Source organism: Ambystoma mexicanum, chromosome 10 (genome assembly GCF_040938575.1).
Source record: "Ambystoma mexicanum isolate Mex_15411 chromosome 10, UKY_AmexF1_1, whole genome shotgun sequence".
NCBI lineage: Eukaryota > Metazoa > Chordata > Amphibia > Caudata > Ambystomatidae > Ambystoma > Ambystoma mexicanum.
Genome location: NC_090932.1, coordinates 1006946342 through 1006971349, shown reverse-complemented (window position 1 = coordinate 1006971349; position 25008 = coordinate 1006946342). Strand labels below are relative to the sequence as shown.

General features: G+C 50.0%; 1 protein-coding gene across 12 annotated transcripts in view; it reads left to right on the top strand.

Annotated features, from left to right (window-relative positions):
• EIF4G1 (eukaryotic translation initiation factor 4 gamma 1) overlaps nucleotides 1-25008 on the top strand; it is a 1670216-nt gene that overhangs the window by 1168988 nt on the left and 476220 nt on the right. For all 12 annotated transcript variants that reach the window (XM_069618798.1, XM_069618805.1, XM_069618804.1 and 9 more), the window contains one exon: nucleotides 21317-21450. In XM_069618798.1, coding sequence (XP_069474899.1) covers nucleotides 21317-21450 — 134 coding nt within the window. The remainder of the gene's footprint in view (nucleotides 1-21316; nucleotides 21451-25008) is intronic.

The window sequence follows — 25008 nt, the reverse complement described above, 5'->3', positions numbered from 1 at the left end:
GAAACCTTTGTATATTTTCCTCTTTTGTTTTAATGCTCGTAGCTCGAGTATATTCAGGATGAATAGATTCAATGATGTTCCCACGCCGCTCATGAATGCAGTTTGTCTCTTATCAAGGATCCCTGTCCTTATTTCCCAGTTTTTTAAATCTCTCAGCAAGATGGAACAGAACAGTTTTCCTATGCAGTCAAGTAGGGCGATAGGCCTATAGTTCCTCGGGTTGTTGCGATCTCCTTTCTTATATATAGGTACTATTAGGGACTCCTTCCAGGATTGGGGTATTGATCTTGTTATCTGCTGGAATAATAAGATGAAATCTGCCCACTCTTCCTTGTTTTCCTTGAGCATACAGTTAGTGATGCCGTCCGGACCAGCCGCTCGAGATGAACTCAACTCTTGTATCCTTATTAGGATAACTTCCTAGTCAATGTCAATTAACCATTCGTTCCTGATCTTTGCTCGGTCTTGATAGGGTCTTTCTCCTGAAACAGAGCTGTATAGAACTTCACCCAATCCTCCTTTGACACATTACTAGATGTCAGTGCAGTCTGGAGTTCTCCCCCTTTATCGATTATCTCCCATAAGGACCTTGAGTTAGACGTGGTTATTGCTGCCATCATTTTTTCAGCATCTAATTGTGCTCTCCACATCCTGGTGGATTTTAGCAAGTTTTTATAAGCCTGTTTGCAAAGTCTTAGAAGTTCCTCTTTATTAGTGAGGGAGCGAGGGAGCTTTTCCACAGACATCTCGGTTCTGTACGATGTTACCTTCGTTTCACCACCAAGATTTTGTTGTATGCATGTTTCCTTATCACCTCTTGTTTTTTATTAGGACCAGTCTTGATCTCAAACTCCTTCAAAAGACAACCATATTCCACTGTGTCTTGGTTTTCTTCGACGTTATGTTTCAATCGCTCTACTAGTAGGGGGATAGAGCTCGCTTTGATTTTTAGCCTTGTGCGTCCGCCCGATAATACCAATTCGGGAAAGTTTCGGTACTTCGACTCTTCCGTCTTCCAGAGAAGTTCAATTTCAAGCAGAGCGTGATCGCTAACCATCTGTATGACTACTTTGAAGGAGTTTATCCAGGGTAAGGTGTTTCTGGCAACGAAACAGTAGTCCTGGCAAGCAGCCCTCGAGTTCGCAGTCCAGGTGTTTGATCCTGGAAGGTCCCCTACTGTTTGACCGTTCAACATAGACATCTCCCTGGTGTCCATATCTGCAAGCCAGAGTTTTTCATTAGGCGGCAGAGTCTGTCTTCTTTTCAGCAGGCCCTTTTTATCCAGCAGTTTAATATTTAGGTTCCCTCATAGGATGATCAGTTGGCCCTCGTCCTCTAACATTGCTGCATAAATAGCCATCATTATCTCTGCAAGATATGTACTTGTGGCTATTTCTGAGGGGTTCCAATATGTGTTTATTAGGAGTCTCCTTTCATTTCTACCTCTGTTTTTCACCAGTTTGAGTATCTGTAGAAACGTGTTCGGAGTTTGATGTTCTAGTACTTGCAATTGACAATCCTCCTTCACTAGGGTAACCAGCCCTGCCTGAGGTCTTCCTAAGGGTCCTTTCTGTGCCGGATTTATGTAGACTTGGTAGCCTTCACACACCGGAGTTCTTCTGATCCAGCTCTCTTGTATACAAATTAATTCATACTGCACTAGGAAATTACTCTCTCCTGGGTAGAGATGTCCAAATCCCCGTGTGTTCCATGATGCCAATATAGGTTTAGTTCCTTTTCCACTGCAATTAATCTATTGTCTCTTTTTCTGGTATGATGGTGGGGTTACTTCTTGTTTCCACTTCTTTCAGTGTCGGAGTGCCAATTCCTGTCCCTTTTTCCCTCTGATTTGAATCATCATTCGTGAATCTGTTTTGTTAATTGATTCTCTGTGGCCTTTCGGTAGTTATTTATTTTGCTCGTTGGATCTGAGCCACGATCCCTTGTATCCTCCTCAGGTTGTCTGGCGCTTGACTTTTGTATCGACCCTCCTTCCTGCCTTGTGTTCACGGCTTTCCTTTCAAAGGTTTGCATTATTTTTTCCACTCTCGCTGTAGGAGGTCTGACGGTCTTTACCTCTCGCTGATGACTTTTTTTTTCCTGGGTCATTGAGTCTGTATCCCCAGGACTCAAGGTTATACCTTACCCCCCACAGACTTTCTTTCAATTTACTTGTCCTCGGGTGTAGTAGGACCACATCCGGCTTTTTTTCATCAATGAACTCGACTATTGCCACGTTATCACTGTGGATTTATTTATTTATTCAAATTTGTTGGGCGCACATCAGCCCAGAAGCATCGTGGCGCTTGTTACAGACATCTTAGTTGCAAAGGAAACCGTAGTTACAAGCAGTACATAAATTACAGAGGAAATATATACAATAGCAAGGCAGTATATTTACATGGCTTCCTGAAGTTTGCTAGTTATTTAGCAAGGAACAAGGTTTTCAGTTTCCTGCGAAAGATGGGAAGTAAGTTTTCCGTTCGGATGTCTGAAGGGAGAGCGTTCTATGTCTGTGCTGCAATGTAGGGAAAACCTAGACCTCCGGCTTTGGCTTTTTTGATGCGTGGGGTGCAGAGTAGGTTAGCGTATTGCGTCCTAGTGGGACGTGTTGAGGAAGGTTTGAGGATGGTATCTGAAAGATAGGGCGGGGCGTAGAGGGAGAGGCATTTGTGAGTGAGGGTGAGGATTTTGAGGGTGATCCGTTCTTTGACTGGGAGCCATTGGGCTGAGATCCTGGCCTGGGTGATATGCTCTCTTCTTGGGATACTAAGAGCGACCCGGAGAGCGTTGTTCTGTGTGATTTGTAGTCTATTTATGTTTTTGGCTGATGTGCCTGCTAGGAGAGCATTGCAGTAGTCCAATTTGGCTCCAATGGTTGCCCTCGCTATGGAGAGGCAGTTAGGTTTAGAGAGGTAGGGCTTGATGGCGTTTATAAGTTTGGTGGTGTGTGCGGATGCGGAAGTGATAGCGCTGACTTGTCTAGTCATAGATAGTGAAGAGTCAAGGTATACTCCCAGTGTCTTGACGGCTGTGGACACGGGGATGATGGAGTTGTCAATTGAGAAGTTAGTGTACAGTTTGTCCAGTTTGTCTAAGGTGTTCTGTTGACCTAGTATCAAGATTTCGGTCTTGTCACCATTGAGGCAGAGGCCATTAATTGCCATCCATGCCTTGATGATGGAGTAGATAGTGTGGAGTGTCTTTGCGTCTTCATTGTATGAGCCTGAGAGGGGTAGAAGTACTTGTGTGTCGTCCACGTAGTTCGTGTAGGTGATGCCGTATGAGTCAAGTTTGTCAAAGAGGGGCTTGGTGAACAAGTTATAGAGTGTGGGTGCAGTGCAGGAACCTTGAGGGACCCCGCAGTGGATTGTCGTGGGTGTGCCGTTAGCGATGTCCGAGAAGACTTTCATGGCCCTGCCTTCGAGGAAGGAAGTGATCCAGGCGGCTGCTTCTTTGGAGAAGTTGGCTGAGTGCGTGAGGTGGGAGGTGAGAATCTTGTGATCAACCAGATCAAACGCGGCTGAGAGATCTAGAAGAAGCAGAAGAGCCGACTTGCCTTTGTCCATGATTTGGGTGATCTGGCTCTTCAGATCTACCAGGGCTGTTTCTGTGCCATGTCCTTTCCGGAAGCCCGATTGCCTCGTCCCGAGGATGGAGTGGGTTTCCAGAAAGTGTTGGATTTGGCAGTGTGCGGCTTTGTCCAGTAATTTCAGCAAGAATGGCACAGTGGTTATTGGTCTATAGTTGTTGGGTTGTGAGGGGGTCAAGAGACGGTTTTTTTAGGAGAGGCCGGACCCAAGCCTCTTTGAGGTTGGCTGGGATGATGCCGGTTTTAAAGGACGCATTGATAAATGCCGTGAGGAGCGGCGCAAGGCAGTCTGCGCAGTCTTTGACTAGTTTAGGTGGGCAAATGTCGCCTTTGCATGGGGAGGGTTTGAGGTTTATTAGAAGGTTAATAACTTCTGATTCAGTGACATCTCTGAAGGAGAAGTCCGGTATGGTGGGCTTGGAGGAAGTGGGTGGGGTGTTGGTCGGTTTGGTTCCTGTCTGGTGAGGAAGTGCTTTGCAGTGGTCTTTGATTTTCTTTTGGAGAAGGTCAATTTTGTGAAGCATGGCAGCTTGAATGCTGGTACACCACGCTTCATCTTTGATTATTTCATCTGGAGTATTAGGGGGGGAGATGAGCTCATTAAAGATTGTGAAAATCTCTTTGGAGTGTGACTTGGCATTAGCGATACGAGTGTTGAAGGCGTTGGCTTTGGCATTGGAGATAGCTCTCTTGTATTGGTGGGAGATTAAATTGAATATGTTTTTGGTATTGGTGCAGGGGTCAGATTGCCAGTTTTTTAGTGCTGCTCTTTTGTGGGATCGCATTGAGTGCATTTCTTCAGTAAACCAGGAGTTGGAGTGTAAGGATTTCTTTTCTTTTTTCCATTCAAGTGGTGCTATTTCATCGATAGCTTTGGTGACGACATCTTTGTATATGTCTGCTAGGATATTGGGGTCGCTAGCGAATGGGGGGGCTAACACTGGGGTATTGAGGTATGGGCGTAGGTTCTCCTCTGTGTTTTTTTGAGCTTCTGACTTGTGCAGCGCTGGCAGGGGTCAGAGTCTTAAGGTGTTTGGTGATAGGAATAGAGAACTCTATGCAGTTGTGGTCAGTCCAAGGCAGTGAGGAGTTGGAGGTGATAGAGGAGAGGCAGTTATGGTCTGTGATCCAGTCAAGTATGCGGCCTTTGATGTGAGTAGGACTTTCTACTTTTTGGATGAAGCCCAGGTCATTGAGTTCCTTGGTGAGAGTGGCTGCAGATTTGTCCTTGGGATCATTAAATCCTAGGTTGAGGTCCCCTAGTAGAATGGTTTTGGTGGAGCTTTTGATATTGTTGCTAAGGATGTGCAAGATGTTGTCCTGGGAGTCTGGGGAATTGCCTGGGGGGCGGTATAGTAGGTGAATGTTGATGGTGCTGTTGGGTGACAATGTGAGTTTGGCCGATAAGAGGTCAGAGTTGTTGGTCGAGGGGTGACTGATAGGTCGGAGCTGTAGGTTCTCTTTGTAGATGAGGGCTACTCCACCTCCTATTCGATCTGGCCTATCTTGTCTGAGTATGGAGAAGCCCGGTGGTAGCGCAAGTGTAACGGCAGGGCCTGATGCTTCATGTAACCATGTTTCGGTGATGGCTAAGAGGTCAATGTTATTACTGGTTATAATGTCATGGATATCAGAGGCATGAGCTGGGAGTGATCGGACATTGAGGAGGGCACATTTGATGTGAGGTGTGTGATGTTTGCTTGTGGAGGTGTGAGTGATGGTCGTGTCTGGTATGTTCTGTGAGGTGGTATTGCAGGGTGTGGCTAGTGGACTGTGGGTGTGTGGGTATTCCGTGCGGGGACAGCGTGTGGAGGTGGTGCGGGAACTCAGTCTATAGTTTCTGAATTCCGTGGGAAGGGCTAGTGTGCTAAGTTCTGGGGTCTGTGTGCGCGCTCAAAGTCTTTCTAGTCTGTGCAGAGTTACTACACAGGGTGTACGATCTGACATGGTAGGTGTGATATCCTTAATAGCGAAATGCTTGTGGCAGAAGAGTGGGCTGGGTGGTGTGTGGATGAGGGGATGGATGGGAGGATAGAGTTTGAGAGTAGTGAGAGTGGAGAGGAGGGTGAGCAGCGTGGTGGCGGCAGCAGTGAGCTTGCAGGACGCTAAGGGCATGATTGTGTACTTGGTAGTGCTGTGAGTGGGGGAACTCAACACAAAGGCGACCATAGGGCACAACATAACTTCAAAAGTGGTCTGTAGGCGACCATAGGGCACAACACAACTTCAAAAGTGGTCTGTAGGCGACCATAGGGCACAACACAACTTCAAAAGTAGTCAGTAGGCGACCATGGGGCACAGCACAACTTCAAAAGTGGTCTGTAGGCGACCATAGGGCACAACACCAGGCACAGCATGAGCCAGACCCGTATAACGATCAAAAGCACAGCATCGGACAATGGGTGGCTGAGCTTGGCCATAGGGCATAGCAAATGATATGGGTAACAGGAGAGCACTATAGTAACTAGTATAGAGTAGCAAATGAAAAGCTAGAGACAGTACTCACATTGTTTATGCCCTAGTATGAATTTGATCATCCACGTCAATCCATGAAAGAATGAAACCTTAATGAGGAGAATGTGTGTAATCTTAGAGGTCCAACAGTAACGGTAGCTTCCCGGTGCGAACAGGGGCAAACAGGGCAGACGGCCTTGGGTGGCCGCCGGCTTCCGCCTGCCGGCGGATGTGTGGCCTTAAGGGCTGCCTACACAGCGTTGCTAGGCAACGTGCAACGCCCAGCCTCACTTTCGGGCCGCATCGCGCCCGACATTTTGTTTTTGTGAAAAATGTCGGCGCGAGCGGATCTAGGGGCGCAGGGGGCTCCTGTGATGCGGTGGGGTGCCCAGGGGGGGCAGATGGCCAGATGCTGCTGATCCTTAGAGGGGATCCGCGCCGCCTCCGTCGAGTCGAGGTCTCCGCTACGGTCCTGGACGGTGGTGGGGGGCTCCTGCCCTCTCCACGGCGATGGGGGTCTGAGGTCTCAAGGTTGATGGTAGGTCTTTAAGTAATTCCATCACCCTAGGCCTGTTCAATACGATCTGTTTTCTGTCACTCCACATCCGTTCCAATCTCAATGTATGAAATTGACCATATTTACCCACAGTCTCCCGTTCATCTCCTTGCTGGCTTTTTTTTTTGTTTGCTTTTCTCGATTCCTAGATCTGAGTTTTTCTCTTTCGTATACCGCCGATTGACTGGACTTGTTTGGAGTCTTTCATTTCGCCTGACTTCCAGCTGTTTTAATAACTCCAGGTTTTTTGTTGCGTCGTTAGGGCTCCTTTTCCTGTCCATTAGTTAATTGAGGATCTTTGGCTATGGTGTCTCTTCTTTTCTTTACGATCATTAGATCTTTCGTCACAAAATTTGTGGGGAGATTTCCCTCTCCCATTGGGTCTATTTCCTTGGTACCTGTCGCTTGTCTTCCTTTTGACGCTTCCTTCGTCATTTTTTTGGAGACTTTCTCGAGAGTCGCACCTCCTGTGGGATCTGTTTTCTTGATACCTGTCCCGTGGGCTTCTTTTCTCATTTCGATGCTCCTCTTTCAGATGGTTGGTACCTTCAGATCTTTGGTTCTCCACTTGATTTTTTATTTTTTCATTAGGTTTCTTTTTCCTTTGATCTTGGTGTCTTCTCGATTTCCCCCCCCCCCCCATCGGGGCAGAGTCTAATTGGTTGTCTATTGCTTGCCATTCAGATAAGATGATGTTGTCCCACAGCTCATCCTGTTTGAGTTCTTCAGCTGTTTCTATGAGGTCACTCAAGCAGACACTTGTGTCAAAATCTTTTTCATTCTGTTTAATAGCGGTTTTCCCCTTTGATGGTCCTGACAAGCTTATTTCTCTCCTCGTCTTCTTAGGTAGGGCTTCATCCCTCTCCTCAATAGGCAGTTTGATGTTCCTTAAGAATGCTCTGGATCCATTTGCTTTACGCTTTTGAGCTTGATCTTTTGCTTTCTTTTGACTTATTCCTTTTTTGTCTTGGAAAGGATCTTCTGGGCAAACTCTCCTTTTTTCTGTTTGATGCGCAAGTTCTTTGAAAATCGCATACGTTGATTTCTTTTCCTCATCTATTATCAACAGGCAGTCTGAATTATTGGGTCTAGCTGTCTTTAAGCCCTTCCCTAGTACTAGGGGGCCGCCTGTTTTTTTCTTTACATTGATCACTTCAGGATTTTTCCTCCTCGGCGCTTCCGAGTCCTGGTCCCTTTCAGAATTTCGTTTGGGATCTGTTTTCAAGGAGGACTGTTGGTTTTGCTTCCTTATCCACTTATGATCCTCAAGTATGGCTTCCATCAAGAGTTGCTTATCGTTGGATTCCTGGCGCGCCAAGTCGCACAAGCGATTTTGCCACTGGTGTGACAAACTCTTTTTGCAATCTCATATCCAGTTGCTTCGTGAAGCTGCAAGTTTTCGTTCATGGACTCATAAAGTTTCAGAAAGGGGGCAAGTGTGATGTTTAAAGATGCCATCATCACATTCTGAATATGAGCCATGTCTTCCCTTTTTCCCTTGCAGTATAGATCACTTATTTTTTCCATGGAGATGTCATCAATACTCATAGACTGTCATTTTCAACGACCCCTGAGGAGCTTTGCTTCTGTAATCCGTTTGTCTGGGACCTGGATTTTGCTGTGAATTTCCCCCTCTTTGTGAGGTATTAGAATCCAATTTGTCTGTTGGGTCCACATCATCAAGCGCTGCAGTTTATCCTTAATGAATGATAGACTTCTCCTTTTCTCCCTTACTATTTTACCAGTAGGGTTTGAAAATTCCAGAATTAATTTCGAAGCGAGGTTTGAGTTACTAAGCGTTTTGTGGGTCGTGCCGTTGCAGCCACTTTGGGGGAGGATGGCCGGCAAGTGACCAGACCTCTGCTCGCTACAATCTCTGAGACTTAGGTCTAAGTCATTAAAAGTGTTTGCGTCGAACATTATCTGCTCCTCATTTGGACGTGGAGATTCCCCCCAGCTGGGTAGTATACTCTGGGTGGCCACTTTTATCTGGGGCATCTTTCTCAGTAATAGAGGGTACTGTGATCGCCCCTTTCTGAGTTGGTGTTTTATCCCGAACGATTCCCGCTTCCCCTGCTTTGGGACAGGCATCTCCCGCCCCAGATGCATCTTTTTGGTCAACCCCCTCTGCTGTAATTGGATCAGATGTTTCGACCCCTTTCACCCCCACTCCCAGCGCCTTCTCTAGTGGAGCCTCCCGCTCTGATTGTTCAATAGTCAGGTTCTCCTCGATTATGTCGGGCATCTCCCCAACAAGTTCTTCCCCACTGAGCGTCTTCGAGTGGATGGGCTCCATCGGGGCCACCTCAGTCTCCTGGGACCTCTGGAGGTTCATCTTATCTCCCTATTCGTTTGGCAGAGTTAGCTGAATTGCCACTGCCTGGCCCTTTTCCACTCTAGGAGGGGTCTGATCTTGGGCGTCTCTGACCCCGCTAGTTATTTGGTCTAGTTCTGTCTTCAGGTGCTACGACCATAGGGGCGGGATCTTCCCTGCCCATTTCTGCCACCAGGGGCTGGTCCTGCTCCGGGACTATTTTTTTCGGGAAAGCCAGGCGGCTTTGTCTCCAAGGCAACATGCCTTTATTGAGGCCTCCCGTAGTTGAATGGCCCCCTGCAGGAACCGGATAGGAAGCAACCCGCTGCCTTACCTGCTGTCGGGTTTTCACCCTTTCTTCCGCCCCTGGATCTGAGATGTCACTTTTCAGGCATCCCATCGTTGTGCAGCTCTGCTCTGTTTGCACCAGGGGAGAGGGGAAACTCAATCCCCTGGTCCGGGGCTCCTCTCAGCCGCACCGCTGAAAACTGTTTGTCTGAATGGGCTCGCGTGACCACCGGCCGCAGAGTAGGATCACAGCCACAGCAAGCAGCACAACAGCCAGACGATGCCCTTTGCGCGCTCGGGCTTAGCCATGTACTACCTCAACAAGCAAGGGGGCACTCACTCTCCAGGACTGTCCAAGCTGTCCAAGAACATCTGGAAGTGGGCTCTCAGACACATGTTCGTATTATCACATGTACCAGGGGAACTCAATCTGCTAGCAGACAAACTCAGCAGAGACTTCCCTCTGACCTCAGAGTACGAATGGCGGTTACACGAAGACATCGTCTTCGACGTCTTCACACAATGGGGCTTTCGCAGAAATAGACCTGTTTGCAAATCTGGAGAACTCACAATGCCTAGATTACGCCTCCAGATACCCACAGAACCACTCCAAGGGCAACGGTCTCTGGATACCATGGTCGGGGAAATTTATTTACGCTTTCCCCCCTGACTCCTCTGCTGAACAAGATAGTGCACAAGATGCACCAGGAACCAGTCACCATGATACTGATAGCCCCGATGTGGGCCCGCCAACCATGGTTTGCGCACCTGATGGAGATGTCCCTGTCCCCACCAGTGAAACTGCCCTGCCCGTACAACATGCTGTCACAGGACAAGGGCAGGACTCTGCATCCATGCCCTCAGACCATGAACTTAGCAGCCTGGCTCCTGAGGTCATAGAATTTGGCCATTTACAGATCCCTCAGATGCATCGACATTCTCAAAGAAGCTAGAAAACCCAACACTCGCCACTGCTATTCTAGCAAGTGGAAGAGATTTGTCATCTGGTGTAGAGGTAAGAGCATCAACCAAGTCCACTGCTCTCCCACACAAATTGTCCTGTACCTGGCTCATTTACTGGACTCAGGTCTAGTGTTCAATTCTATTAAAGTCGATCTAGCGGCACTTTCTGCATACACCACCTCTCAACTTAAGGTGTCATGGTGGAAAGTCCCAGTTATCAAAGCCTTCATGGAGGGGGTAAAGAGAATACACCCTCCGATAGCAAACCCAGCTCCCGGCTGGGACCTTAATGTGGTACTTACCAGGCACATGGGCTCACCCTTTGAACCCATGCACAAGGCAACTCTTAAGGACCTCACCCTTAAGACTGCTTTCCTAATCGCTATCACCTCCATTAGGAGAGTAAGTGAACTACAGGCTCTTTCTATTCTAGACCCCTTCGTAACAGTTCACAAAGATAAGGTGGTTCTCCGCACACACCCAAGGTTTGCACCGAAATTCATATCGAAATTCCATGTCAACCAGTCAATAGAACTACCAACGTTCTTTCAAAACCCTTCCAATTTCAGAGAAAAAAGCCTGCATACACTGTGTGCAGAGCTGTCATGTTTTATATGGAAAGAACTAGGCCACTGAGAAAGTCTAATCAGTTCTTGGCCTCGGTGGCAGCAGGAAGAGAAGGAGATGCAGTCTCAAAGTCCACTATATCTAGATGGATTGTTCAATGCATCACTCTGTTTCTCTCTTGCTAAGAGAGAACTACCCTTCAAGCCAAGAGCACACTCTACTCGGGGCACTGGGGCATCCATAGCATTCATTGCAAATGTTCCCCTTGAGTCCATTTGCAAAGCGGCAACCTGGAGTTCTGTACAAACCTTTACAAAACACTACTGTCTAGATGCTCACTCTAGATCTGATTCCCAGGTGGGACAAGCAGTATTAAGACATCTTTTCTCTACTGTTCCTTCTCACAACTCACCCCCAACTCCGGGTACTGCTCTCTAGTCTATGCACAGCATGTGATGCTAAGCAGATTACCAAACATCAGAAGACAATGCATTACTTACCGTAAAAGCATTTCTGATGGTTGTATCTGCTTAGATTCACATGCGCCCGCCCTTCCTCCCCGCTCAGATGGAAGGAACATAGACATCTTTCTACATCTCTTTTCTGTACTCACGTATAGAAGGCTCCCTCAGGGCAGAAACAATACAAACAGAGGGACCTCGACGCGTGAGGGATTGTGGGTACACTGCACGTCACTATAGGGATAGTGTTACAGACACGCCTTGTCGATGTCCCCTTTTCGATTATGAAAAACAAAATGCAATACTCCGCAGTGACCACTGGATGTCGGACTATGCACAGCATGTGAATCTAAGCAGATACAACCATCAGAAATGCTTTTACGGTAAGTAATGCGTTGTCATATTCTTTTGATACAAAGCTTTGGTCCATATTTCCTAGTTCCATAGTACTGTAGTCCTATTGTGTAAACCCTGAATACTGCTCATCTCCCTCTTGAGATAAGTCTGACAGCTCTGCCACAGCTACCAACTAAACGTTTGTGGTACAGTCTGAAACCAAAGGGGATTTATTTCATATTCCTATAGTCTTAATCTTCTGTAGTGCTCCCTAAGGGAACTGCACAGGATTCTGCCCAACAGGGTCCAACAGAAGGGTAAGCACTGCTAGTCCACTGTCACCAGGAGCTCCGTTGCGGCGGATAGGGCGCGTTCAATGTCTCCAGCCTCTGTCACCAGGCAAACGCTCAGGATCTTCGGCCAAGAGGAAGTCAGACCATCCGGGCAAACTCAAGGAGAGGCCAAAGTGTCCTACCGGAGAAATCTATGGTGGAGCGCGGCTCGGACCCTCCCCCTAAGAAGTCGGTCGGGTCCTGTCTTTGAAGTTCCTCTGAAGCTGCTGAACCCCACAGAAGTGTCACATGCTCAACTGTTTAAGATTTACAGCTGAACTCGGAGCACCCCTGGGGGAAATGGGACACTAACAATCTCGGACAATGTCTCCTTCTCCTGGGTGGATATCTGCATGAAAGGGGAAAAAAGACACCAGGTAACTTTAGTCTGGCTCCAACTCTCCTTTCTTCCCTTCACAACCCCTTAGATGTGTAACATTCCCTTTGCTTCCCCTGCTTATGCCTAGAGGAATATGTAACAATAGCATTGGATGAACTAAGCAGCCTTTAGGTTGAACTGTTCCTTTTTAACCTTCTTTGAAATGTCTTTTCTCCAAAAACTGTTGAATGCTTCCTCCCTGAATAAATTAGCAAATTGAGTGAGTCTTCTTTCAATTTTCACTCAAATTAAACCTCTCCTGGGCTTTAATGCAAGTCACAGAAACTAGTCTTTGTCCCTCTGATAACTTGATGGTTTGAAAGACTTGAACTTTCCAAGACTCCTCCTACATTAAATGTATTTTCAAACTTAGTGGAAATGCTGTTGACTTTTCTTCTGTAGCGACAGGAGTAACTACTCCTTCCTTGTCTTAAAGTGTTGAGGTATCAAACTATTTAGTAATTTATTTCCTCTTTAAAAAACTAACAATGTCCTATTTACATAATCACATGAGTTTAAGTGAAAAGAATATTTACACAACTGCAATCACATGTAATTTAACCTTGCCACCGCCTATGCCATGTAAAGCGTCTAATCCAAAATATACTAACACTCTTAAAGTATTATACTAACATTCCGTAAGAGTTCGCCGTGTTAATGCAATAAAATTCAACCTGCAATGAATCGAGCCGCACTTCACAAAGTAAATACGAGTGCCAGCATAACTATTGTATGAAAGTTAACTAAAAAGAATGTTCGCAAGAGTGGGAGTTGGCTCAGTAAGTCCTTCTGGAGATCTTCGCCCGTTGGGGAACCCCACAAGTGGATTTGTTTGCAACCAGTGCAAACCGGAAGTGCGAGAGATTCTGCTCAAGGGAATTTCCTTCAGGGAGCCTTAGACGCATTCGTTGTGGATGTCATTCCGACTTCTGTACGAGTTTCCTCTGGTCCCCTTCATTCCTCGTGTGTTGAGGAGGTTGTGGAGGTTCGGTTCCCACATGATCCTCATTGCTCCGGATGGTGCCAGGAGAGTGTTACCCGGACCTTCTAGAATTGGCCATCTGCCCTCCACACAGTCTTCCCCACTGAGAGGATCTCTTCTCTCTCTTGCGAGGGAGGGAAGAAGAGGGGGGGGTTGGGGTCAGGTTCTCCAACCATAGGTCAAGACTCTCAACCTTCATGCTTGGTTTCTGAAAGGTTGAGGTATAAGGATTGGGACCTCCCGGATGACGTGATGGAGGTGTTGCTTTCGGCTAGGCGGCCAGCAACCAAATCCCTGTTTCTCCAGCATGGGGTCTGGCATGGATTCACATGCTCATGAATATTCCCCGTCGTCAGGCTGGGAATCCTCGGTAAAGAAAAAACCAGTATCAGTTTCGTTTCTGATCTGTCTTTCGTAGTAATAACCAATCACTGGTCTCTGCGTCATACTGACCACAGCCAATGACTGCCCTCTACCTAAGCACCGCCTCTGGCAGCCATCTTCAGATTTTTACCGCACGTTCATGTGTTGGGATCCTCGTGCTATTGCTCTCGAGCGTTAGTGCTATTTTTTCACGTTTTTTCTCAAAAAACTGTTTTTTTCGGTCAAAAGAGCCTCAAGCTCCACCGACTCTTCATCCGATCAACGGGGACCCGTGTCGGATTCGTCTGCGCCCCTCAAGGGTGAAGATTTCGTCGAGCTACGCTTTTGGAGCACTCCAGACGTTTCCCAGGCCCGGACATGGCCCAGGAGAAGGGAAGCTCGACGCCCGGAAAGCTGTTCAGGATCTGCCCTGGATGCCAGCTGCAGAACGTCTTTAAGGAGGACGAACACTCCTTTTGTCTCTACTGCTTACATGAGGACAAGACGCACGTGGAGAAGGACTGTGCGTTTTGCGGCAACATGTCGGAGCGGACCATGAAGGACCGCCATCGTCTCGCCAACTGGCTGGAAGGGAAGAGCCCGTCAAGCGAGAAGAAGAGGAAGAAATCCGAGCGGTCTTCTAAGACCTTTGAGGACGCCCCGGCGACGGGGGTCCAACACAAGGCCAAGCACCGCGAGTCCGCTGGCACCGGGAGCGCCGAACGGTCGGGCTCTACGGGTGCCAGGCAGGGCGCCCCCTCCCCAGCACCTTCAGCCACGAGCCAACGCTCTGGGTCGGGTAAGAGGAAGGGCGAGCACCCTGCGAAGCTCCTGGAGAGGCCCCGGTCGAGCTCGAAGGCCCCATCGGAGGGGGAGCGAGGCAGTGTCCCCCCCCCCCCAAGGATAAGGCTGTGAGCGCACCTAAGGTGGTGAAGGCCTTAATCCATCCGGCCAAGCCCTCTATCGATACTGTCGCGGCGGCCCTGGCTCAGCCTGTGGAGGCTACACCAGTGGTGGCGACCTTAGGGCTCAGAGTCTCCCTGCCACCTCGGAGGGAGTCCTCTTTTGTGCCCATCGATAGGACCCCGTGAAACCCCCGGCGGGGAAGAAAAAGGGGGGGCAGGGCGTCGTCGTAGATTCGGCCTCAACCTCAGAGGAAGAGCTGATTGAGTTCTTAAGCCACGGCCTTGGCGTGGAAGAAGACCGGCCCGTCGGGATGGATCCCGACGCAGGTGACGACGACATCGTCGAGGGTGCCGACGGGGCCCCTGATCGCCCGTCGGATTCCCCTCTGCCAGTGCCGCAAGACAACTCGGCGGCCATTTTGTTGGCTATACAGTCCTTATGTTCAGAGATAAGGACGAGACTACCGTTGCCGACGGAGGAACCTTTCCCGTTGGGGGATCCGGAACCGGGACCTTCTGGTGCTCCCCCGCCCAAGAAAAGAAGGATTCACCCTCCACCTCCTTTTCAGCCGTCGCGCCCCGTCCAGCCCTCCTCCCCGTCCACCCGAGGGGATGATACGGGGACTGACACGGCAGCGACGGGTACGGACGACGAGGTATACGACGAGGATCTACCGTCGTCACCTCCCACCAGGGCTTCTCCGCCCGACGAGATTGGATCGTTCCACTCCATGATCGCCAGGGCATCCGAGCTTTTCCAACTCTGCCCTGAGGAGAAGAAAAAGGAAGGATTCCTTTATCAACGGCGCGAGGCCAAGAGGAAGACGGTCCTCGCGGTGCCTCTACTGGACGACATTTGGGATGAGGGCCTCGCCCTCCTCAAGAACCCTTCCACGACGCCAGCTAGAAGAGACTGGTACGAGAAGAAGTACCGGGTCCCGGACGCGGCCCCACTGTGCCTCCGGGCGCAGCCTACCCCAGACTCCGTCGTCTCTGCGGCGGCCAGGAAGAAAGCGGGGGGGGGTGCGGCCTCCACATCGACTTCCCCACCGGACGGCGAGGGAAAGAAATTGGACGCTAAGGGACGCAGGGTCATCTCGTCTGCAGCGACGACGATTAAAGCGGCCAACGCCTTGGCTATCGTGGCCCGCTACGACAGGGAGCTATGGTACAAACTGGCTCCCCTGCTGGACTTCCTACCGGACGACAAGAGGGCGGATGCCCTGGAGATCCTACAGGAAGGCGAGGTGGCGTCGGACCACGCCATCACTATTGCGACGGACATCGCCGACACTGGGTTTCGCCAGTTGGGCAACAGCGTTTGCCTTAGGCGGCGTGGATGGCTCAAGGCTACGGACTTCCGTCAAGACGTACAGACCAGAGTCCTGGACATGCCGTTCGATGGGAACAACCTGTTTGGGAAAACAGTGGACGATTCCCTTCAGGCCATTAAAGCGGACACTGAGACGGCCCGGGCCCTTGGTTCTGCAGCAACGACGGACGCCCTTTCGGAGCAGCGGAAACAAGGGTGCCTCCAAAGGTTCCGGCGGCGGTTTCTCCACCTACCGTCAAGCGGCCCGCTCGTCGTCTCAGGAGGCCTACAGAGGACGAGGCAAGTCTGGCGGACCCCGCTGTCGTCGCCAAAAAGGTCAAGGCGGCAAAGCCTCGTCGAAACAGGATTGAACCGGCCGTGGGGTCGGGCCCCCACCGAAGCACCCCGGTGGGAGGCCGGCTGGCAAGCTTCGTCAGCGTGTGGGAGTCCATCTCCACCGACCGTTGGGTGCTGGACGCCTTAGCCCGGGGCCACGCGCTCGAGTTTCAAAGAAGGTGCCCGCGCGTCCCCCCCGTGGCCAGGAAAGAGCTTCACGTACCTCAGCTTCTCCTGGAGGTAAAGGCGATGCTCAGGAAGGGCGTCATCGAACTCGTCCCAAAGAGGCTTCGGGGCTCCGGAGTTTACTCGAGATACTTCCTCGTGACGAAGAAGACGCGAGGATGGCGCCCCATCCTAGACCTGCGACGTCTGAACAAGTTCATCAAGGCGCAGAAGTTCTGGATGGTCACCCTCCAGCACGTCCTGGGGCAGCTGGAGGAAGGAGACTTCCTGTCGTCGTTGGATTTGGAGGATGCCTACTTCCATATTCCCATCCTAAAGGGGCACCGAAAATTCCTCAGGTTTGTGGTCCAAGGGTGTCACTACCAGTTCAAAGCCCTCCCCTCCGGACTACGGTCGGCACCCAGGGTATTCACCAAGTGCCTTGCACCAGTGGTGGCGCAGCTGCGCCGCGAGGGGATCCACGTCTACCCCTACCTGGACGACTGGCTCATCCGAGCCAAGACGAGGGAGCTCGCCGTGGAGCACACGGCAAGGACCGTCCAACTTCTCACGGACCTGGGATTCTCCGTGAACTACGCCAAGTCCCACCTGGTACCCGCGCAAAGCGCACTGTTTCTGGGAGTGAAGCTCGACAGTGTCCCTTCTGGCCTCCCCGTCGGAGGAAAGGACCAGGTCCATTCTGGGCAAGGTACAGCGGATGTTGGTTTCCGACGCGGCCAGGGTGAGGTCCATCAAGTCCCTCCTCGGAATGATGTCTTCTTGCATCTACCTCATTCCCATGTGCAGGCTCCGGATGCGCCCGTTGCAGGAGTTCCTGGACGCACGCTGGATCCAAACGACAGGCAGCTTCGAGGAGAGGATCACACTCGACAAGAGTTTCCGCCGGGCGGTCCGGTGGTGGGGCAACCGCGCACATCTGACGGCGGGCATGGACTTCCAGACCCCAGACCACCAGGAGACAGTGAACACGGATGCCTCCCTGGAAGGGTGGGGAGCGCACACTGAAAATCTGCACGCGAGAGGCCTTTGGCTCCCGACGGAGAAGTCCCTCCATATCAACGTCCTGGAGCTCCGTGCAGTGTTCTGGGCCCTCGGGTCCTTCCTTCCGTCCCTCAAGGGCAAGGTGGTGAGGATCTTCACCGACAACACCACCACCATGTTTTACATCAGGAAACAGGGCGGAACCAGGTCTCCAGCGCTGTCCAAGGAGGCGCAGGACCTGTGGCATTGGGCCGTCGCCCAGAGGATGTTTCTGGTGCCGTTTCATCTGGCAGGGATAAAAAACACCATCGCCAACTCACTCAGCAGGGAGCTGCGCTCGTGCCACGAGTGGGAACTACGGCAGGATCTAGTGGATCGCCTCTTCCGACGGTGGGGCTCACCCCAGATCGACCTGTTCGCGACGGCGACGAACTCCAAGTGCCGGAGGTTTGCCAGCAGGTTACCCCAGGCGAGGAGCATGGGCGATGCCTTCTCGGTCCCCTGGGAGGGCCTGTTCCTCTACGCGTTCCCTCCTTTGCCACTGCTAATCCGGCTCGTCAACCAGCTCAAGAGGTCGCGGTGCAGGATGATCGTCGCACCTGCGTGGCCGAGGCAGATATGGTTCCCGGACCTTCTGGACTTGTCAGCGTCCCCGCCAATCAAGCTGCCGGTGGACACGGATCTACTCTCCAGGGAAGGAGGCGCCATCCTCCACCACGACCCGAAATCGCTGAACTTGCAGGCCTGGCTCCTGCGGCGCTAGAGTTTGGAGGATACGACATACCGGCCGACTGCAAAGAGGTTCTTGCAAAGGCCAGGGCGTCCTCGACTCTTAAATGCTACGGACACAAATGGAAGAGGTTCTCTGTCTGGTGCCACGCACAGAAGATTAACCCTCTACGGATTACGGCTTCCCAAGTACTGCCGTACCTGCTGACGCTGGCCAAAGCTGGACTGGCACACGCGTCCATCAAGATTCATCTTGCTGCGATCTCCCGATACACCAGAACCACGGGCCGGACGTCCTTGTGGTCTCATCGTCTGGTGAAAGAGTTCATGAAGGGACTGTTCAGATCGTTCCCGCCTGTGAAGGCGCCGGCCCCGGCGTGGGAGCTCAACGTGGTGCTGACCAAGCTCATGGGACCTCCGTTCGAGCCTCTGCACTCGGCCCCGTTGAAGTTTCTGTCGTGGAAAACAGCGTTTCTTGTGGCCATCACCTCCGCATGACGGGTGGGAGAGATCCAGGCCCTTTCCTGCAAGGCCCCGTACTTGACTTTCCACGACACGAGGGTAGTGCTCAGGACGCACCCCTCCTACATGCCCAAGGTACTGTCGGACTTCCATCTCAACGAACCCTTGGTGTTGCCTGTGTTCTTCCCGTCGCCTTCGTCGCCGGCTGAGAGGACTTTGCACTCGCTGGATGTGGCTAGAGCGCTGAAGTTCTACGTGGACCGCACGAAGTGTTTTCGGAAGACGTCACAACTCTTTGTGAATTTTGGACCTGTCAATCAGGGGAAGGCTCTCTCGAAGGCTTCCATTTCCAGATGGCTCTCCGGCTGTATCATGTACTGTCATCGGTTGGCAAACCGACCGCTGCCTGGCCGTCCGAGAGCCCATTCCACCAGAGCGATCGCAGCTACCACGGCGTTCCTTTCTGGTGTGCCCCTGCTGGACATATGCAGGGCTGCTACCTGGAGGTCGACGCACACCTTCACGAAATTCTACTGCGTCGATCGGGATTCCAGGGAGGAGTCCAGGGTCGGCCAAGCAGTGCTGCGCAACCTGTTCGCCTGAGGTGAGCCTGGTGAGGAGGTAAGATGCTTAATGTTGAGTTTGATGTAATGCTTAATGTTCAGCCTTTGCCACCTCCCGTGGTTGTGCATGTGTGTACTGCTATGTATTCTTTATTCATGAGCATGTGAATCCATGCCAGACCCCATGCTGGAGAAGGAACAAGTTACTTACCTGTAACTGTTGTTCTCCAGCATGGGTCTGGCATGGATTCACATGCGAACCCTCCCGCCTACCCCTCTGCGGCTCTTCACTTGGTCATACTGCCACTTCACGTGCTTCCAAATCTGAAGATGGCTGCCAGAGGCGGTGCTTAGGTAGAGGGCAGTCATTGGCTGTGGTCAGTATGACGCAGAGACCAGTGATTGGTTATTACTACGAAAGACAGATCAGAAACGAAACTGATACTGGTTTTTTCTTTACCGAGGATTCCCAGCCTGACGACGGGGAATATTCATGAGCATGTGAATCCATGCCAGACCCATGCTGGAGAACAACAGTTACAGGTAAGTAACTTGTTCCATCGTTGGCGTAAGTTTTGCGACTGGTTCAGGGGACACAATGTCAATCCTTTTCAGTGTTCCATTCAAATGGTTCTATGATTCTTGCTTTCTTTGGCCCACAGGTGTCTCCAAGTAGGTACCATTAAAGGTTACCTGGCGGCGCTGTCCATCTTCAAGTGCTCGTCTGAAGAATGTTCTTATTGTAAGATTCCTTTGATTTCCCAATTTCTAAAAGGGCTCAATGTGTTCCTGCCGTCCACGTTTCGGGTGCCGGTGTGGGATCTGAATTTGGTCTTGAAATTCCTGATGGGTGCTCCGTTTGAACCTTTGCTCTCTTGTCCTTTGAGATTGTCTTTCAAGACGGTTTTCTTGGTTGCAGTTAAATCTGCTCGCAGAGTGAGTGAATTGCAGGCATTTTCATCTAAGCCACCCTTTACTGTGTTCCTCAAGGATGGGGTTGTAATGACGGTACGTCCATCCTTTCTACTTATGGTAGTGTCTGAGTTTCATTTAAGACAGAAGGTGGTACTTCCTGCTTTCTATCCTCCTCCTCATCCTGGTAAGGAAGAGGAGCGACTCCATAGGTTGGACGCTAGGAGAGCTCTGAGCTTCTATATTTCTAGAATGTCCAGGGTGATTGGGCCAGGTTGTTACCAAACAGCCTTGTCCAGATGGATTATCCTCACCATTACTGAATGTTCTAGATTGGCAGGCAAGGACCATCCTGAGGGGTTGCAAGCTCACTCCACTAGGGGCGTGGCTACTTCAACAGCCCTGCAGCAGGGAGTTCCTATTAGGAATATTTGTTATGCAGCGACATGGTCTTCCATCTACACCTTTGTCAAACATTACTAACTGGATATGCTCCATGGTAAAGATATGGCCTTTGGTAAAGCGGTTCTTCTGCCATCTGATTGGATATTCTAAATTCGTCTCCCTCCTCCATACACTGATACTGCTTTGGGAGTCTGTCAAAGATGTGGAATAGGTTGGAGGACGCAATCCATTCGACGAACAAGTTACTTACCAACTGGTAATGTTCTTTCGACTGGATGTTCCTCCAACGTATTCCACATCGCCCTCCCAGCCTGCCCCTCTGGAGAATTTCCTATGCTATTGCAGCTTGCGTTCCCTCAAGGATATGTGCAGGCATTGTGTACAAGCAGGTCACACGTTATGGAGTAAAAGACATGAACTGTGGGTATTACATGTCAAAGATGTGGAATACGTTGGAGGAACATCCAGTTGAAAGAGTGTTACCAGTTGGTAAGTAACTTTTTCTTCTCCAGCATGGATTCACATGGATCCCCCCCGCCTACCCCTCTGCGACTCTTCTCTTGGTCCTATTGCCACTTTCCGTGCTACCAAATCTGAAGATGACTGCCAGAGGAGGCTTAGGTAGAGGGCAGTCATTACCTGTGGGCAGTATGACCCAGAGCTTGGTTGTTAGGAGAAAGAAATGAAACTGATGTTTTCTTTACCGAGAATTCCCAGCCTGACGACGGGAATACTCATGAGCATGTGAATCCATTCCAGACCCATGCTGGTGAACAGTTACAGGTAAGTAACATGTTCCTTAATTGCTGATCCCAAGTTGAGAGCTAAAAATACATTCTTTCCGTCAGCATGGCCTAGGACCAATGTTTTAAAATGCTTTCCAACAGGCGCTCTCCTAGTCAGTTTGTGTGCCTCTAATGGCTTGTATGTTTTTACAGATCAGTGGAAACCATTGAACCCAGAAGAGAAGAAGAGCTATGATCGCGAGTTTCTTCTCGGCTTCCAGTATATCTTGGCCAGCATGCAAAAACCAGAGGGGCTTCCGCAGATTAGCGATGTTGTTCTTGACAAGGTAAGTCGGTTACTATGATCTGGATTTTGCATTTCTATGGCATCAACCTTGGAACATGCCTTTATTTGCCAGATTTCTTAAATGTTTATGCATCGAATTAACTTTATTTTCCATGTTCTTCGCCTGTTCAAAGTTTTTGATAGTGTCAGTACAAACTGTTGTCAAATATTGATTTATATTTCTGAGGCTTGTGGATCTGCTTAGATCACATGGTAGGCATAGGCCTACATCTAGTAGTAGTCATGGAGTATTACATGATTTACTTTAGAAACTCAAAGGGATGTTGACTGGCTGTGTCAGTAATACTGTCCCTAGTGAAGTCTACTGTACCCATCCTCAACCCGTCAAGGTCGCTCAGAATTTTTTTTCCACCATCGTGGTCGGTCGATAATTGGAAGTCCAGCTAAGGATTTTCCTGGCCTCACAGGCCAGGCCAAAAAGGCTAAAGGACAAGCGAAAAACCATGTGGCATGGCCATGTTTGGACACTAGCCACAATTGTAGCCAAACGCACACAGGCTAAAACGAAAAGCACCAAAAACTGGTATTAAGTCAAGGCTCGCAACAGCTTGTTCATTCAGCACACCCAGATTAAGAAAATTTCCTTTGAGTGTTTGCCTAGGGCAAAAACAAGTGTTCCCAATTGTACTGCATTGTAAGATGCTTTGTACAGCGATAAAATTACCACAGGTGAGAAGTTACTGAAAGTGCTAACCAAATCGCAAGACTAAGGGAAACAATGTTTCCCAGTACTGACATCCTGAAGCACATGTCAGTTTCCCCATAACCTATGAGCAAAAGACAGTGTAGTGAAGCGTAAGGCTTCACTGCACTGTAAAAAGTACAGGTTAGGCTAAAAAATGAAAGCAAAAGGTTTGGTGGTCCATAAAAAATGACAGGAAAGGTGCAGTAAAGAGAACTCTTTCCTAACAAACTGCAAATTTCCGTCGACACCCATCGCCAATGCGCAATAGGAGTCTCCCTCGTCACCACGACGAGCACTCGTGTAAAGCCTGTAAACTTTCGGCCCAAGACCCTGAAAGACAGGCATATGAAACGGTGGGCGGCCTATTCCATGCAGGCTGAGAGTCCCTCTCCCACTGGCGCCATCGCATCAGATAAATCTGTCGGTATCCACGGATCCGATTCAGAGGCAGTTGATGTTACTGTGGAGCCCTTATTCTCCCACGTCTGCCCCTGGTCCAGCAGGCATTCTGCCGGCAGTACTATGGGGAAGTCGCACCCTGGTGACATGGACATTCAAGCACAACATGCTTCAAACCACACAGCCCCCAAACTTTCCCCATCAAATCCGTTGAGCAAAGTTTAAATGCCCACAGGCCAGTCTAGTTCTGTCAGGACCTTCCGAACCTCCTGGTTTGGTGCCCTCCGCGCACCAGCATACACGGCCTACGCATGGGACTTAACCTACTTCTGTAGCGGGCGCTCCTTCAAAACCTGCTTCAGACGTGGTACTGCTGAAAGACACGTTAGTACCTACGACCACAGCAGCGCCGAACGCCGTGCCGAAACTTACCAAATCGTCGAAAAAACACTCCAGAAACTTCGGGAGAAGCTTTCGAAGTCTTGATTTGCTGCTTTGGACCACAGGAAGGCCCCCTATTCTCTGGCCTCCCCTCCTCTTCCTATGGCCTTAGTTCAAGGCTCAGCCCCATCTGCACAGACTGTATGAGTAATATGGCTGGGTTCATTGACTTATCAGGCCGGTTTGAGAACATTTTGAAGACCTCTTGAAGAGACATAAGGGATGTAAACCCATGCCCCACTCCCCCCAATTCCCAGAGGCTCCACTCTCTCGGTGACCAATTTCCCTCCTTGGAGAAATCCCATCAGGACACCCATGTCGATGTCTTTAGGGATGACCCGGATAAATCTAGCCAGGATGCTGCCTATACTTACGGCCATGGCCACAACCACCAGGATCCCAGTTACCAGGACCCAGTCTAGAACCATGTGATGACCAGGGTACGTGGCACACTCCGCCACATGAGGCTGACATCTTTCTGAATGCGCCTACCGCCTCTCAGCCAAGAGACTAGTCGCATATAGACTACCAGATGTTCAACACTTTCCTGAAGAAGGATGCTTACTTCAAAATTATCACACACACAACCGCCCCTGAATCAGACTTTGTGGAAGATATTCTTAAGGAAAAGACTCTGGTCAGTTAAACCATCCCCTTGCAGCGTCTGGCTCCTTCATTACTCTTTCACTCAAGCGCTAACCCCCCTTGTGGAAAAAGAAATGTGCTCGGCTCCCTCAGACCTGCTCTACATTAGGGGCCGCACTTTCCTTCACTCGTTAGTTGTCACTACTACTTGCAAGAGGGCAGGGATACCACTGTCTCTGTTGGAATCTTCTCCTGACGAGGCCTGCAAAATGTTGTATGCCCTGGGGAAGCACGTTACCACATCTGAAACGCATTCCACCAGGATTGCCAACAACACACCATTCCTTGCGAGCTATGGTGACGTTCAATGGGGTTTTGTTCAGGACTGCCTTCAGGTTGTCCCAGAATGTACTAGTACCCTCCTGTTAGCGGTGGTTGCAGAGGGTAGACGGTCACTCAGAATATCCTCAAGAATGACTCTTCCGAAACTGTGCAGCGAACCCTGAAGAAACGCCATGCCTGGATTAATAACTTGGGGGTACAAGCCAGAGACTCTGGCTTCCTTAATCAACAAGCGAGTGGAGGAAGCCAACCTTTTTTGGAAAGCAGTTGACCAAGCCTTGTAGACAGCAAAAAAGAAGCCCTTTGTCCAATGCAGTAACTCCAACTCACGCATTCCTTCTCCTGCTCTGCCCATGCACAATATGACTCTGGCGTATTCAAATGGGCTTCCGGACAGGGCACCTGCACTTATTTCCAGTCCCAAAATAGGTTTTTGACAGGGAAAGGGCCGGGGCAGAAACTCTGCTTCCCGGGACTCCAAGTGACTTGTCAGTACGGGTCCCCTCCCATTCTTCCACAGTCGTGTGACATCTACCATCATTTGTCCATGTGTGTGAGGGGGTCACATCAGATCAGTGGGTACTGAAGACTGTTGCCCATGCGTATGGCATTGAGTTCCTCCGGCCACCCCGCAAACCAACCACCCAGAAACGCCGGTCATCAGAAAATCTGCGCATCCTGTTGGAAGAGGTTCAGGTCCTACTGAAAAAGGGCGCCATTGAAGTCATCCCGCGCCTCTAGGTAAACAAAGGTATTTATTCAGTGCACTTCCTTGTACACAAAAAGGATCTATGTGCCCCGTTTTAGATCTGCGTCATGGGAACAAGTATGTCAAACCACCTAAGTTCAGGATGACAACTCTTCAGGAATTAAGCCTGCTAATGGGGCATGGGGGATTACATGGCCACACTGGACATGAAAGATGCATACATATTTCAATGTTACCAGCGCACAGAAAGTACCTCTGTTTCATGATCGAGGACACATACGATTAGTTCATAGTTCTCCCTTTTGACATTGCCTCACCCTTGAGGGTTTTTACAAAGGTACTGGCAGCAGACCTGCGCAGGAAGTCCAACCCCATGT